The 16,740-nt window shown below is 57.2% G+C and overlaps 1 protein-coding gene across 2 annotated transcripts in view; it reads right to left on the bottom strand.

Annotated features, from left to right (window-relative positions):
* Positions 1–11,688, bottom strand: part of AHRR (aryl-hydrocarbon receptor repressor) — an 80,121-nt gene extending 68,433 nt beyond the window's left edge. For both annotated transcript variants that reach the window (XM_044234503.1, XM_044234480.1), the window contains exons 1-2: positions 11,599–11,688; positions 2,733–2,805 (exon numbers count right to left, since the gene is read on the bottom strand). In XM_044234503.1, the coding sequence (XP_044090438.1) occupies positions 2,733–2,794 (62 nt within the window). In that variant the 5' untranslated portion in view covers positions 2,795–2,805; positions 11,599–11,688. The remainder of the gene's footprint in view (positions 1–2,732; positions 2,806–11,598) is intronic.
* Between the last annotated feature and the right edge of the window lie 5,052 nt (positions 11,689–16,740).

Genomic DNA, 16,740 nt, shown 5'->3' on the forward strand with positions numbered 1-16,740 from the left:
GATGCCGCTTCCTGTTCCCGGTACGCAGAGCCAGTCCGAGTGCACGTGCTGGGCAGGTCCATCTGCAAACACCCAGCGACTGTCCAAGTGACCCCTGGTCTCTCGTCGGTGACCACCCCCTACCCAGTCCCCAGGCTAAACGGTCCAAGACCCTCCCCAGCCAGCGAGGAAGAAAGCGATTGTTAACAGTGTTAGGGACAAGCAGTGGTCGTGGGAAAAGAAGACACAGACTCAGACCCTGACCACAAACCAGGAATATTCCAAGTGCTTGAAAGTTTAAAATATGTATTAGCGACCCAAAAAAGTTTAGAGAATGTACTGGAAATTCCTTCATAAGCTTATAGCAGAGAGAGCTTCCAAACTTTGATATAAGATTAATTAGCTACAAGGGAAATGATGAATAAATCAACCTCATAAAAATTAATTTTTCCACACAGCAAAGACCATGATAAGTAAAATCAAAACTGGAGGAAAGTGTTTGAAACAGATTCCAGAGCCAGTGTCTCTAGTATAGAACCAGCCCTAAGACTCAAGGAGCACAAAAACACAAACAATTCAATAGCGAAATGAGCAAAAGTGACCAACACAGTTTGCAGGAAAGGAAATCCAGATAGGGTTTTAACCTGACTTACGGGAAGAGCGCAAACTAAAATGACCCAAGTCTGAAATGCAGCGCGGGCACAGGGCAGGAAGGAGGCGTGTTCCAGCACAGCTAAGCACGCCCGGAATGTCCAGAGCTGGTGGCGCCCTCCCCGTGCCTGGTGCCCGCACCCCCGGACAGAGCAGCCCTGCGTGCGGGAAAGTCTGGGGGCCCAGGCGGGGCCGTGTTCAGCCTCTTGCAAGGCAAGGAAGAGCCGGCCGCGGCTCTGTGGCCCTGGCAGGAGACACAAGTCTCCCAGGTCAGAGACCGGGGCTCATGGCTCACCCCACGGCCGGCGGTGTGCCCCTCTGTGTGTCTGTGTCATTCACTGTGTCCCCGAGCCCCAGGGGACTGACCCCGACAGCCCCGGGCAGGTGTGGCCCTGCAGGGTCTGTGGCCCCGCAGGGTCTGCAGCCCAGGAGTCCCAGGGCAGACAGCCCCCCACGGGCACGGTGAGCGGCAAAGGAGCCGCCCGAGGGAGAGGCCCCTCTTCCCCCAAGTTGCTCATCCAGATGCAGCCGGAGAGGCGGCGCAGGTTAAGGTGGTCCCCACACAGACAGGCCGGCATGCGAGGCGCTCACGGCGGACGGCTGCCCTGGGGGGCTCAGCCGCAAAATGACGCGGGCAGCTCTGGGCATCTGCGAAACGGTCTCACCGGGCGCTGCCGGACCGAAGGACAGCGGGCCGGACGCCGTCCCTGAACGGACGTCGTGTGTCCGGACCTGCTGCTTTCTGCAGAAGCCTCTCGGGACAGGCTCCCAAGACACGGTGGGGTGGCGGGCGGGAGGGGCCTGCTGGGGCTCTGAGTTTTGAACCAGACGAGCATCAATAACTCAGATGAATTACTCCGTAATAAATGCCTCAGAAACTCATTATCTCAGACCCTGTTCTTGGAACAAACACAATGAAAGCAGGAACCGTAGCTCGCTCACCCCAGAGGGCCCCGCACACAGAGCATGGTGTGCCCTGAGGCCCGCGTGCTCGCCAGCAGGGACCCTGTCCCGCACGCATGAGCGGCACTCCCTGGACGCGGGCACAGATACCCGCCGCGCTCCGCCACTGGCCGCTCTCCGCCTCCCGCCTCAGTCTGGGTGGCACCACCACGGCGGCCCATGGCAGCCCACGGCGGCTCACGGCGGCCCACGGCGGCCGCATGACCCACTCAGGGACATGCCCACTTTCCGAGTCCCGCCTCTCGAGCCCTCCCTGCCGTTGTCAGGTGGCGGCCGCCGTCCCAGACCTATCGCAGAGCTGCGCTCCCCCAGGGTCGGGGAGGGCAGCCCGGGCCGCAGAGACGCAGGCCCAGCTTCATCGCCCCTGGAGGGTGCAGCCCATACACGGGGCCTCACAGTCACATGCACTGGGCAGAGCTGCATCTCACACACACGCAGAGGCCGACAGTGGGATTTGCTGCAGGACCCCCGCCGGAGAAGCCAGGAGCCAGGGGCAGCCCCAGGGCACAGCAGGGGCATAGTAGGGGCACAGCAGAGCGGCCCCAAACCCCATCCCGCCCGCCCCCACGGCAGACTGCATACCCAAGTGTCCCGTGTGCCCTGGGCCAGCAGCGGGACTCTGTCTGGGGCGTGAGGGCCACTGGTCCCCCTCCCTACTTTGCAAGCCTTCTGGAGGCCCCCAGGCAGGGGTCAAAGCCGCACACTACGTGCCACATCCAAGTCCTTGAGGACAGGCTTCCCCCAGGCCGAGAGGGATGTGGCACTCGCTGAAAACTGTGCGGACTTCTCGGGCCCCCATGGGCACTTCTGGCCAGAGGCGTCCCTCCGCGCTGACCTCGCTGTCCAGTCCAAGTGGGGAAAGTGGCCCAGAGCCATCCGGAGAGGCGCCGCAGGCTTGAGGGTGTGCAGGGAGCCCGCGGCTGCAGACCCGGCTCCGCTGCTGTGGCCCCAGCCCCTCGCGCGCCCCACTGGCTGCGCACGACCTGCCCTCGCTCTCGGCGTCCCGTCAGGCGCTCCTTGCAAGGAGCAGAGACCGGCCCCTCCACGCGACCCTAACCCTAACCCTAACCCTAACCCTAACCCTAACCCTAACCCCCCCATGCGACCGCGCAGCAAAAGCAGAAGACGGGATACTTTACTGTTTCTGAACGGGCTTCCGTCTCTTGCGGCCGGCGTACAGGCACTCCCCCGGCGGGATCATCGTCTCTGGGCCTGGGGAGGAGACGAGCGCACGCGGTTAAGTCCAGGAGGCCCCGGCCCGCACCGTCCTCAGACCCGCACCCACCACGGCATCAACCCCGGCCTGCTGTGCTCACCGGGGTCCCCCCATGGACCCCACAGTGGGGTCCCCCAGCCGCATCAGCAACCAAACCAGGTGACCCGCAGAGCCCGCCGGTTGAACCCCGCACACGCTGTTTCCCTCAGTGGGAAGTTGCCGCAGGGTGCGGGGAGCACGCACGGCCCCGGCCATGACGGCAGCGCCCCGGTGTCCAAGCCCGACCCGAGGACCCGAGTCACTGCACCCGTCTGGGGATCAGCGCTGGGCCCCCGCAGTCGGTTCTGAAAGAGCTTTCGGTAGAGAAATGGCCTGAGCCTGTCCTCAGGAGCCAGACGCCGTTCCACGGGCGCCCACGAGACAGACACGCGGCTGCTGCATCAGGGCTCTGAGGGGGTGTTCCTCAGGCGAGCGGCCACGTGCGTCCTCACTCAGTGGCGCTTGTGGCGGTCTTCTTCCTCTTCTCCGCCCTCCCCGGTAGGGCCCCGTACTTCGGAGCCAACAGGCCTCCTCTTTCGTGTGTAAAATCTCCCACTCAACTCCACGGCCCGGACTTTGCCCACAGCTGCCCCGAGCCCAGCTGAACACACCCTCCGGCCTCCACCAGCTGGACTGCGCATGGCGCTGGGATCCAAGAGGAGGTCCCATGGACCAGCCCAGGATCTGTGCCCTGAGGCTGGTAGGCTCACCCATCACCTTGGAGAGGGCACCAAAATCTTGATTTTTCCATGCAGGGAGGGTATACGAGCCCTCCCAAACATCCTACAGACCAGCGCGCAGTGACCACACACGGCCTGTCACCCGGCCAACAGACTCGCACTGGAGCTTAGAAGCCCTCACCTGGCCTCAGGAAGAGGGGGCGTCAACACAGAATGTCCACCCTGAGTGTGAAGAGCCACAAGAATATCCGAAGTAGGTCATGAATGTGCTTTAAATATAAGAAACACACCTTGAACATAAGGACCTAAGTAGGTAAAGTAAGTGGATAGGAAAACATGTGCCATGTAATCAGTAATCAAAAGAAGCTGGGGTCCTTATGAGCATATGAGACACAGTAGGCTTAAGAAAAAGGACTATAACCAGGGACAACAACATTCCTTTCTCAGTAATCAATAGAACAAGTAAACCAAAAATCAGGAAGGCTTTAGAATATGTAAACAGTCACAGACTTGAACTGACGGACACTTACGGAACACCCACTCAGCAGCAGTAGACCACGCATTCTTTGCACATGGAACATTCATCAGGATAGACCAAATGCTGGGACTCTGAACAATCCTCAACAAACTCAAAAGAATAGAAATCATACAAAGTATATTTTGTGACAATGATGTGATTATACTAGAAAGATATATGGAAGATGCCCAGATATTTGGAAAGCAATCCACTCCTAAAAAACCACGGGTAAAAGAGAACATCTCAAAGAAATTTAAAGCACTTTGAACTGAATGAAAATGAAAATATAACATATCAGATTTTGTGGGACACAGCTGAGCAATACTTTGATGAAAGTGATATTATTAAACATTTATATGAGAAAAAAAAAAAGATCTCAAATAATGTAAGCTTCAGGCGCCTGGGTGGTTCAGTGGGTTAAGCCCCTGCCTTCGGCTCAGGTCATGATCTCAGGGTCCTGGGATCGAGTCCCGCATTGGGCTCTCTGCTCAGCAGGGAGCCTGCTTCCTCCTCTCTCTCTCTGCCTGCCTCTCTGCCTACTTGTGATCTCTGTCTGTCAAATAAATAAATAAAATCTTAAAAAAAAATAATGTAAGCTTCTTCTTTAAGTAACTAGGAAAAGAGAAAATAAATTCAAATCAAGCAGAAGGATGGAAGTAATAAAGAAGAAAAAATCAATGAAACTTAGAAAAGTAGAGAAAACTCGATGAACCAAAAGTCAGTTCTATGAAAAGATTAATGGAATGGATAAACCCCTAGCCAGATCAAGAAATAGAGAAGACACAAATGACCAGTACCAGGAATGAAACAGGGGTCATCACTACAGATCCCACAGACATTAGAATGAAAATAAGAGTATACAACTATGAACTTACCTGTTTCCCCAAACCCCAAATCCATATGTTGAAGCCCTAATCCTCCAGTGGAGGTGGGGCCTTGAAGGAAGTGACTAAGGTTGAATGAGGTCATAAAAGCAGAGCCCTGATCTATTAGAACTGTTGCCTTTATAAGAAGAGGAAGGGACACCAGGGCTGTCTCTTCACTATGCATACGGAGTCACTGTAAACCAAGAAGAGAGCTCTTGCTGGAAAGCAAATCAGCAGTGTTGGGAAGACGTGACCGTCACCTGACCTGTGAGCTGGACCTGGGTACTAGGAAGCTCTTCACCCCCCCTCCCCTCTCCTTGGATGTGGGCTCCACTCGCCTATCCTGCTCCCAGCAGCTGCTCCAAGGACACAGTCTTGAGATATACATGATACATGTGACTGAGCCTAGTCGAGGCCTCTTTATAGAGATGACTTTTAAGAGATGGCCAGAGGATACTGGACCCACTCATCTTTCTGCCACCTATGACAAGCCTTTGCCTATAATTTCTCTTGGCTTACTAAAACTGTCACCTTCCAACCTGGAGTGGCTGCCTCGTTCTTGGTCTCTCCCTCCCTCCACAAACAGGGCCCAATTTCAGATCACACCTGGGAAAGCACCTGAGAAGCTCACAAAACCAACCAGCAAGTACCTGGTCTTGGACTTGCAGCCTCCGGAACCATGAGGAATAAATGTGTGTTGTTCAAGCCCCCAGTAGGAGCTTCTGTTGTGGTAGCCCAAACACAGAGACAAATACTAACCCCACAAATACAATAATTTAGGCCAAATGGGCCAATTCCTCGAAAGACACAAACTACCCAATTACTCAAGAAAAAACCCACAACTGTTTGATCCTATTTATATTTCAACAATGAAAAACAAAATAAAACAAAAAGCACTCAGGCCCAGAAGGTTTCAATGGTAAATTCTACCACTTTTAGAAAAAAAAAAATAATAATACCAATTTTCTGCAACCTCTGGTAGAAAATTGAAAATAAAAAAAAATTGATAATTTGTTTGTAAGTTCAGCATCACCCTGATCCAAAAACCATACACTTCAAGAAAACTATAGACTGATATGTACCATGAACGCAATCAGGTTAGCAAACGTAACCAGCAATACAAATAGGGCCAAACAGGACGGCGAGTGAGGGTTATCCAAGAATTCAAGGCCACTTCGACATCCAACAATTGGTCATTGCAATTCCCTACTTTAATAAACTAATGAAAAAATGCATATGATCATCTCCTATATGCAAAAAAGTATTTGACAAAGAAAAGGATTTGAAGGGAGCTTAATTACCCCGATGCAGAGCTTCTACAGCAATGCCTACTCGAGCGTCACACCTGCCCACGAAAACCGAGCTCCTCCCGGAGCCCACAGACCCTTCATCCCGCTTCCCACTCAGCACCGTGCGTGTGTCCTCGACAGGGCAGCGAGATGAGGAAAAGCAGCCGCAACGTTGGGGAGGGGAGACAGAACCCTGCTGACAGACAACGTGATTGTACCCACAGAAATCCATGGAAGTTTACTAAGACAAATCTCTTACAGGAATTGAGATCAGAAAGGTCGAAGGGTAAAAGGACAATATATAAAAGTCAAGTGTGTTTCTGGAGACCAGCCGTGAGCCACCAGAAAAAAGGGTTTTGAAAAGTAGTACCATTTACAGTAGCAGCAAAATAAAACTGAAATTCTTCAGTATTTCAGTATACTATGTGTATAACTGGGGCTCCAAACAATAGAGGTGGCAGGAAAAAAATTGGATAGAAATTTGTCCAAACATAATGAAAACTGTAAACTTACAGATTCAAGAAGATCAATAAAGTCTCAGCACAGAAACATGAAATTGCAGCAAAGTCAGTCCTAATCAAGTTGCTCATAGCCGGGGCCTCCAGAACAATCGTAAAAGCCACCCCAGAAAACAGCCACCGGGTGCGAAGGCAGCCGCCTCGTCGGAGAAGCACAGAGACGGCGGAGCCACGTCTTAAAATTCCACACCCTGGGAACACAGCTTTCAAAACTGAAGGGCTGGAGAGTTTTCCAAACACACAAAAACGGAGACTGGCTCACCAGCTGCCCCACGCTGTAAGACATGCGAAGGGGTGTCTTCAGGCCAGAGGAAAGCGATACCAGATGGTAACACGGGTCCACCAAAGGGAACGGGAGGCCCAGGAAACAGAGCTGCTGGGTACAAACCCAGAGTCTGCTCTTCCTGTTTCACTGTCTTTGAAAGACAGTTGTTTAAACAATGATGACCACATGTTGTGGGGTTTGTAATGTGTGTAGAGGTGAGGGGTATGGAAACTGTGGCACCTAGGCCAGGAGTGGGGACATGCAAGGGCCCGGTGGAAGGTTCCTCCCTGTTCACTGAGTGCTGTGATGGTGCTCAAAACTCGTGCCAAGTATCCAGGAGTAAGAAGCTTCCGATCCCAGGGCTCAGATGTGTCTTTCTTCCTGCTCCCCACCGCCAGAGGCTGACAGACTCAGTGACCTTCTACTCCCCCACCCCGGGGGCTGAACCATACCCTCTCCAAAGAGCCCGGAACCCCAGCCTTGGAGAGGGCTCCCCATTTCTAAGTGCACTCTTCCAGCTTGTTCTGCCACCCGGGGGCATCCTCCACAGTCTTCTTCTCACCTTTACGGTCTGTCCGCTGTTGGGTTGATACTTCCTTATAGAAGTCCCTCAATTCAAACAAAAAATTAAGCTAAAAATACAAAAAGCTGATTTTTTAAGCCTACCTGTGTCAGGGTTACGTACTAAGAAATGGCACGTTGGGGACACTCTGCACCGTCTGGGAGCAGAGTGGGGTCTACACGAAGCCGGACCGTGCGATACCAATACTGCGTCTGTGCCACTCAAGGAACAGGCTGGGCTCATTACAACCTCCTCTTCACTTTTGGTAAAGATTTGAAATTTTCCAAAATAACAAGTTTTTAAAAAAAGCATGAAAAAGAAGCAAACTGTGGCATAAGAACAGAGACCCTGTCATGCCGAGGCCATTCGATGGGGAAGAAGACATCCCTGCCTCACACCGTATGAAAAATTAACCAAAATTACTTAAACACCTTTGTGTGAGACGTAAAATGATAAAACATGGGGCTACCGCTTCATGACCTTAAATTTGGCAAAAGATTCTTAGATGTGTCGCTAAAGGCACAAATAAAAGACTTTTTTTTAAAAATCAGACTTCATCAAATTTTAAAACCTGTGCCTCAGAGGACACCATCCAGTCACAGAACAGGAGAAAACGTTTGCAAATCATGCCTCCGCTGAGTCTACTGCCCAAGACATATGAAGAATTCTGACAACCCAACACAACAGAAAGAGAAACGGCCCAATGGAAAATGGGCAAAGGGCCTGAACAGACACTTCCCCACAGAAAACCTGCGAACGGGGACCAGACGCCCGGGAGCGCCTCGGTCCTCAGGCGCTGGGGAGACGCGATCCAACCCACAGCGCGGCCGCTGCCCCCAGGCCGGCTCAGGACAGAGCGAAGGCCAGCGACAGGGGCCAGCGACAGGGGCTGGCGAGGACGCCGAGCCGACCCCGTGGCGCCGAGGCGACGGCGTGCCAGACCCCCCGAGAGGCAGACAGAGGCGGCCCAGCCGTTGCAGTCCAGGCCGTGCGCCCAGGAGACCTGACAACACCCGCGGCTCCGTCGTTCACAGCAGCCGCGTGTCGACGACCGTGAGGCCGCCCGAGGGTGGGCATCGCTGGGGGGGCCCGGCCGACGGCGCCCGCGCTGGTTCCCCATCGGCGGGGACCAGAAAACGGAAAGGTCAGCGGTCGCCAGGGCCGGGGAGGAAGGACCGGGAACGACCGTCCCACCATCTCGCCGCCAGAGAGCGTCTGTCTGGGCTGAAGGGAAAGTTCTGGACGCAGACGTGGGCGGGAGGTGCCCAGCTCTGGGATACACTAAACCAACGCACCGGATGGTTCTTTTAAAAGGCTAATAATTGGAGCTGACGTGACTTCTCTCTGGGGGTAAACCCAGGGCACAAATTTACACATAAACGCAGGGGAAGTTTCTGGGGGGCTGAGAAAGGGACTAGCGGGGGGCGGCGGGGGCGGCGGGCGCGGACCGCAGCCGTCTGAGGGCACCTGCGCGCGGAACAGACGCAGGCGGCAGCTGCAGGGGCGCGGCGGGCGGAGGGGGTTCCGAGCGGACGGGGATGGTGGGAAAACGGACGCTGGGCGCGTCGGTGTGCCAGACTGTCTGACTGCGTGTTTCCGGTTCAGGAGTCGGGAGCAGGAGGGCTCTGGGCCCTGGCAGGGAGGTGAGCGGCGGCGGCAGGCGGGAGCAGGAACCGCCGGAGAAATGCTTCCACCTTCGCAGCCTCGTCGTGTGCCATGGCCGCCACACCCGCCCTGCTCTGGGCAGCCAGGCAGACCCTAGGTGGCTGCAGGCCGGGGAGCAAAGCCATCCCAGGCCTGGCCCCAGCTTAGGCCCCAGGAGGGGCCAGGCATGCAGCAACCTAGAGTCCCGCGTGAGGTCGAAGGTGAAGGGGACCCCATCCCCAGCACCAGCGTTCCAGGATGAGCCCTAACCCTGGAGCAGGGGTGGCATGGGCGTGGGGCAGATGACAGAGAAGATGAGGAGGGGCCAGTGCCATTCCTGTCCCAGCTGACCCTGACCCCTTCACCCGAAGTCTCTCCCCCACGCAGGAACTGGCACAGGGCCGAGCCTGCACCTTGTGCCCACTCCACAGCCTCACACCTTCTGCCCCACAAAACCAAGAAACCCTGGACACAGCTTATGGTCAGAAGCACCAAAGGCAGGTAAATAGTCACAGGTACCCCCACGGGGTGTGTGTGGAAGAGATCAAAGGGGCTGCGCATCGACCCGTGCACACACCACCACAGGCCTCGCTGGAAAACCAGTCTGGGCTCCGTGTGAGCTGAGGGGTCCGCCCTGGGAACCCAACAGACAGGTGAACAGCACGGCGCTCGGGTTGCTCCATTTTACCAAATACCTATGCGCTCTCCTCAAAAAGATGAAGCCTCCATCAGAACAGACGGAATTCCTGGAAGCAGTGCCCCCCAGGACACAGGTCTCCGCCTCAGGTGCAGGCGGCAGACGCCCCATTGGGAAGTGAGGGCAGGAGACCCTCCGCGGAAGGCTCCCGCAGCCTGCGGCGGCCTGGGCCAGGGTGCCCCCTGCAACCACGGACGGTGCTGGGCTGGGAGGCAGATGGGGACCAGCAGGGGGGTTGGAGGCCCTCCCTTCCCCGCTAAGCTCTAAGCTGACTGAGCTTCTCCGAGAAACCTGAGCTTTTACTTAGGAATCTTCCTCCAGGGGCTCCTGGGTGGCTCAGCTGGTTAAGCGTCTGACTCTGGATCTTGCTCAGGTCTTGACTTCAAGGTCATGAGCCTAAGGCCCCCGTGGGGCTCCGTGCTGGGCGTGGAGCATCTTTAATGGGCACGTACTGCTGTGGGACCACACCAGGGGTCTGAGTCCAAACTCGAACTCCACCTCAGAGTCCTTGTGCCTAAATGAGGGGAAGGCCAGCCACGGGCTGCCGGAGCGCCGCCACGGGCAACGCGGCTTCCCATGAGAGGGCTGCACTGCCCGCTCGCCGCTCACCACGAGGGAGGCGGCCAGCTCATTGCCACGGGGTCTCCACCTAATGGCCGGTGCCAGCACTGCCACCAGGACGGGGCTCCCTTCCAGGGGCCTGCAGAAGCCTAATGGCGGACACTGGGTGGAGGTTGTCCGGGTTTAAGGGCCCGCCTCTACCAGAGACTGCCTGGAGCGCCCCCAGGGTGAGTCAGCTGCTGTCCAGGCCAGAAATCCAGGTACACAACTTTCAAGGACGCAGAGCTTGGGCACAGATGTCCTGGGCCCACACTCACGTTCTGAACCCCTCAAGGACAGGCTGTGGCTGGTCAAACAGAGGCCGTGTGTAGGTCACAGGGGCTACCCCCCTGTACCCCATGCCATGATGATGCTGAAGGCCCACTGTACACTCCCAAAGAGGGAAGAAGCCTCCAGCGCCCTGGAAAAAGGCAGGAGGAAGGTCCCCAGGAAAGAGCTGCCCCAGACCTTTGATCTCTGGCCCTGACCGGTCACCAGCCCGGTGAGCAGCCCCTTCCCCAGCTGAGTCGCAGTGGGAACACCGGCCAGCAAGTCACGGATGGCCGGGGCCACTCACAGAGTCGCCAGGATCGGGGATTTGGGGCCACTCAAATTAAGACTTTGAGGCGGGGGAATAAAAAAGGACACTTTCTTGGTGCCGCTAACTAAAACCAAGCGAATTCCTGGAACACGGGCCCTTCCGCCCTTCCCGAGTGTGAGAACCAAGCCTGGTGCTCCCCTCCGGATAGGAGGGCGCCGGGCTGTGAGCCCCAGCCCCGGCCCGGCCCCGGCCCTCCTCCGCCGGCCGCCCTGTGGAAGGCTCGGGGGCCCGTGCCGAGCCCTGCGCAGCATCTGCCCACGAAGTTTCTGAAGGACACCGGACCGAGGGCAGAACTAGCCCAGCGGGCCCAGGGCGGTGGGTCACAGGCAGGGGCTGGTGGGGAAGGGAGACACCGCGGGGCCATGAGCAGTCGAGGCCGACCCGCTTCCCTCTTCCCCTTCTGGTTCTCAGGTGCGCACCCACCCGCCCGGCCCCGGCGCCCCGCGGGAGGGCGGCTGGCCGGAGCCCCTTGGCGGAGCGGGGGCCGGCGGGGCGCGCCGGGGACACTTACCCGCGCGGGCGGGGCGCGGAGGCTCAGGCGCACCCGCGGGAGAAGCCCGCCCGGGCCGGGAGCTGTGGCGGCGCGGCTGCCGGCGCTCGCATCTCCGGGACGGGGACCCGCGGCGGCCGCGCACGGACCGCCCCACCCCGGCACGCGAGCCCGCCCCGCCCCGGGGCCGACCGAGCGCGGGAGGCGGCAGGGCGCGCGCGCATCCCCGCCCCGCGCTCCGGGCCGCCCTCCGGCTCTGCGTGCGCCTCGCGCGGGTCGCGCCGTGGCCCGTCGGGGCCCCGAGGGCTCTCCCAAGGTCTGTCCGGCCCCGGCCGCCTGGTGCCCCCGAGGTCCCGGGCCCCCCGGCACGCGCCCCACCCACCTGCGCCCGCAGAGGCCGAGCGCGCACCTGCCCGCGGGGCGGAGACGCGGCGCGCAGGCGGCCCGACCCCGTAGGCGATGGAGCAGAGCTTCTCCCGCCCCGCCGGCTCCAGTGGGGCTGTTGCGGGAATCAAAAGGAACACGAGGTTGTACGGGCTCGAAGATGCTATGACACGCTGACCCGGAGCTTCCCGGGACTCTCAGGGTCCACCAGACGGGCGCGCGGAGCGCACGCCCTGCCCGGCCGACCCGCGGGGAGAGGCGCGGTCCTCCTCCCTGGACCTCTGGCGGCCGCTCCCTGTCCTCTAAGGCTCCGAGGGTCGTAGGGCCCGCCCCTGCTCCAGCAGGCGTCCTGGCCTGGAACCACCCCGACACCCGCTGATCTTGGCCTCACAGCCGGAGGTCTCCGCCCGACGCCTGAGCGACCCTGCCCGCTCCAGCGCCACAGTCCTCACCTGGGGCCGCCATGGGGTCGCCTGACCCCCATCCCACGTGCAGGCCCTGGGTGGTCTCCGGGATCAGCCCCTCATGCAAGCCCCACCAGGCATCCCTGCAGTTAGACCTGTAGGGGCTCCTGCGCCGCCCCCACAATCGCAGCCAAAGGCATTCCTCCAGGGCGCCCACCAGGCTCTGAGCAAAATCCTGTCTCCTCAGAAGCCCCCAGTATCTTTCTCTTCCTGGAGTCACTGATGTCCTCTGACTGAGCAAGCATGAGTGCCTCAGGATCTTTGCACTCACTGTCCCCTCAGGGAAATGCTCTTCTCTGGATGCTCACAGGAGAGCAAACTGTTTCTGTCAGAGAGAAGACCCACAGCAAACCAAGGCCACCACTGTCCATCTCCTCTGCCTGCTCTGTCTCCCTGGTGCACACCGCACCAGAAATCACTGCCGGGGACCAGGTAAACTCCCCAGGTCTGCTCACCTCTGTCCAGGAAGAATACGGTGCCTACTGCAGAGAAGGCACTCAAACTTGTGGGCCTTGGGGCGCTGCAGGGCTCGGTTCGTTAGGGGGCTGCCTTCCACTGGGGTCATGATCTCTTGAGCCCCATATCAGCCTCCCTGCTCAGTGGGGAGCCTGCTTCCTCCTCTCTCTCTGCCTGCCTCTCTGCCTACTTGTGCTGTCAAATAAATAAATAAAATCTTTAAAAAAAAAATTAAAACGTTCGCGGAGTGAATGGTGTCGTGTCATTTCTGACACAGACCTGCTTGCAGCTGTATTGCGGTATCTCGTATGTCTTCAGAAGCTAAAATCAGTAGTTGCGTCCTGATGCAACTTTTGTAACGTGCATTATGGACAGAAAAGGTTTGGGTGAATAACTGTGGTTATAGGAGAAAGTCAATTTCTTTTTACTTTTTAAAATTTTTTAAAAAGATTTATTTACTTGAGAGAGTGAGTGAACGTTAGTGGGGAGTTGGGGGACAGAGGGGGAGGGGCAAGCAGACTCCCCACTGAGCAGGGAGCCTGATGCGGGGCTCGATCCCAGGACCCTGAGATTGTGACCTGAGCCAAAGGCAGACACTTAGCGGACTGAGGCACCCAGGTGCCTCTTTAACTACTGTTTAAAATTTCTACAATCCCTGCACATATTTGTAAAAAGCATGTAGTACTTTTGTACTTTTTTTGGTAATTCTTTGGGTTGTTAAATAAGTAAGCATGTGTATGATTTCTGGAGGGGGGACACATCTTGCAGAGGTAAGGTGGGGGGGGGCCCTGGGACCCAGGAATGTGGGCAGGACACCTGTTGGGTCCCTGCAGCCCAGGTCTGGAGCCCTCTCGTAAGAGCTGGCACTTCCCCTGCACGGGAAGATGGGGACCCCCACATCCCAGGGACCCCCTCTCTGTTCAGGCACCTGGCACACCCACCCACCCGCCAGGACTGGCAGGAGTGAGACACTTTACTGCTACTTCCTGGGGCAGGACCAGCACAGGTGATGCTGCATGGTCCCTGGTGTAGAAGAAAAGCAACATCCAGCTTCCCCTCCTTCCCTGAAACTGCCCCTGATGGCCTGAGCCACCCACCTCCCAGGCAGTCTGTGCTTGTGAAGAGCAAACCCCATCCAGGCCCTGCCAGGGGCCAGGGACTTGCGTCGGTCTTGTACCCGGCTATAGCCCCATAGCTGACCCGCTATGGGGGCGGAGGAGGAGGAGGGAAGAAGAGAGCTAGTTTGTCACCATTTATTGCCTGTAATTTATTTCCTTTCTCCTACAATCTCTCCCCACCCCCCACCAGCCCTGCCAGCCCCAGCTAAACATGACTCATTTGCTTGGTTTTCTTTGAACTATTGTTGTCCTCCACATCCTTCAGCAGCTCTGAGAATGAGCCTTCCGCAGGGCTCCCCAAGTGAGGTTGCGCCCACGTGGGCAGACCTGCCACTCACTGCCCACTCACCCCGGCTTCCCTGGACCCCGGCTTCCCTGGACCAGTCCTCCTGCTAGTTCTGTCCAGAATCTCGGCCCTTCCTCTTGGTGTTCTCACTCGTTTCCTGGCACGTGTCCTCCAGGAGCTTCCTAGGTGTCCTGAAATCTGTCTACCTTTACAGCTAGTGACAGAATTCGAGGTCGAAACAACCTTCCCTCCACACATCTGGGGAGGGGGCCGTTTCCTGCCACAGGACTGCCCCCTCCCGGAGTCTCAGGAGCACCTGTGCTTCCCTGGGAAGGGGGGGCTCTCCTTGACCCTGGGCTCTAATACCCCTCGGCACAGCCCTGTTCCTCTGTAGTGCCCTTCCAAACTAGCCCTACTCCCTTTAGGTCTGGAAAATGCCCCCTTTTGGAAATTTTCTTCCCTAGAGTTTTCTCTGTTCTTTAGCTCTTCTCCCATCTAGATATTCCGTTTTTAATTTCCAAGAATTGTTTCTTATTCTGGATTCTTACAGAATCGGGTCTTTTTTAAACGGATGCAGTACTTTTGGTGGCCTCTGAGTTACTGGCTGGAAGTCGTTCGGGCTCTAAGACGTTTTTCTGGTTCCTGAGTCGCTATTTCACAACTGTGACGTGAGCTTAGCTGCACCCACCCTAGAGTGAGGCACTGCCCTCAATGGACCTGTTCTCGGGGGGTGGGTTTCTCTGGCTTCCTGCCCGGGAGGTGGGGGGCCTGCCTACAGGAAGCCCTCCCTTACCCCCCTGCCCATGTCCTCCTGCACCACCCTGCACTCTGGCAGCTTCTCCCTGGAACCTGGGGCCAGGTGTCTCCTGAGCCACGTGACCCTGAAGCTTTGTTCCCCTCTCTGGTTCTTTTTATCATTTGAAGGCATTTTCAAGAGGAACTTTGCTCTCTGAAAACTCTCTGAATTGTGAGCAGCTAGTTTGATCCTTTTTTAGACAAGGTGAGGCCCAGTCGGTCTGGCCTAGAGCGTCACCCAGTGGGAAGGTTGGATGGGTCAGATGTGCCGTCTGGGCTCCCTCGCACCCCTGCATGAATGGGGTGAGGTTCAGGGTGCCCTGTGTCCAAACTGAAGCCCAATCACCACTGATCATGCAACCTTGGCCCAATTATGGACCCTCTATAGGTCTTCATTTTCTTACCCAGAAAACAGAGAACTACAGACAAATGGAACAGAGAGCCCAGAAATTAGCCCTCAGATATGTTATGTAACAATATATATATGTCATATAACAGCCTCGTGGCTAACGATGTCTGACAAAGGTGCCAAGACCATTCCATGCGGGAAGGACAGTCTCGCCAGCAAAAGGTGGTGGGAAAAATGGCTACGCACATGCAAGAGAGAACGCTGAACCCCTACCTAACACCATGCGCCAAAATTAAATAGATCCCAGACCTGAAATGAGAGAGAAAAGACAATACAGGGGAAAAGCCTCGGGACACTGACATTTCTCCGAGGACGACATGCGAATGGCCAGTAGCATCTGAAAAGGGGTTTCATGTCATCAGGGATAAGGAAGCCAAAGCCACGGTGAGATCCCACCTCGCGCCCAGGATGATTACGCCCCAGACAGCGGCTTATGGCACGGACGTGGGGCAGACGTGCTGTGGCGAGGAACGGCACGCGGGGACAGGGCACGAGGGACCAGGTACTGTGGGCTGCCAGGGCAGCCGGCCTGCCTTCCCTCACAAGGCCAGCTTCCCCAGAGGTGCTCTGCCTGCCTGTGTCTAAGCGGACCCAGGGCTCGGCTTGAGCAAGGTGACCAACGGAGAGCCGCCCAAGTCAGTCTTCGCTCCTTTCCTGCCCTCAGCCTGTAGGCTGCCTGCTCGGTTTCTCTCTGTACCTGTAACACACACCCGAGTGTACCGCGTCCATTCCTTACCGGTGGGCCCCTGGGGTCAGGCGCTGGGGGAGGCACCCAGGGCAGGTGTCCCTCCATGGTGTGACTGCACTGCCCCCGTGTGGCCGAACGAGAGCTCGCGGGGCTGCATGTGGCTCCCAGAGCAGACGTCCGGTGGGAAGGTTTTCTCCCAAACTTCAAGTGGCCTGGCTCCCCACTGGAGCCCCCAAACCTCCTAAGCCCACCTGCCTCCCGGGCCTTCCAGAAACACAGCCACATACCCACCACCGCAAGACACCACAGCCGTGACTTGCCGCCCAGGTTCCCCACGGACCACCACCTCCCAAACTACCCACTCCCCACCGCACCTCCACTGACCAGACCCTTGGCTCCCACGGGGAGGGCTGGTGCCACAGACCTGACCACACGAGTGTATCTGGACCACACCCGAGTGCACCTATATAACACACCCGAGTATACCCGTGACACACACGGACTACCTGTACCACGCACCTGAGAGCATCTATATCCCACACCTGAGTGTGTCTACACCACAC

This window comes from Neovison vison, chromosome 1, assembly GCF_020171115.1.
Source record: "Neovison vison isolate M4711 chromosome 1, ASM_NN_V1, whole genome shotgun sequence".
Taxonomy (NCBI): domain Eukaryota; kingdom Metazoa; phylum Chordata; class Mammalia; order Carnivora; family Mustelidae; genus Neogale; species Neogale vison.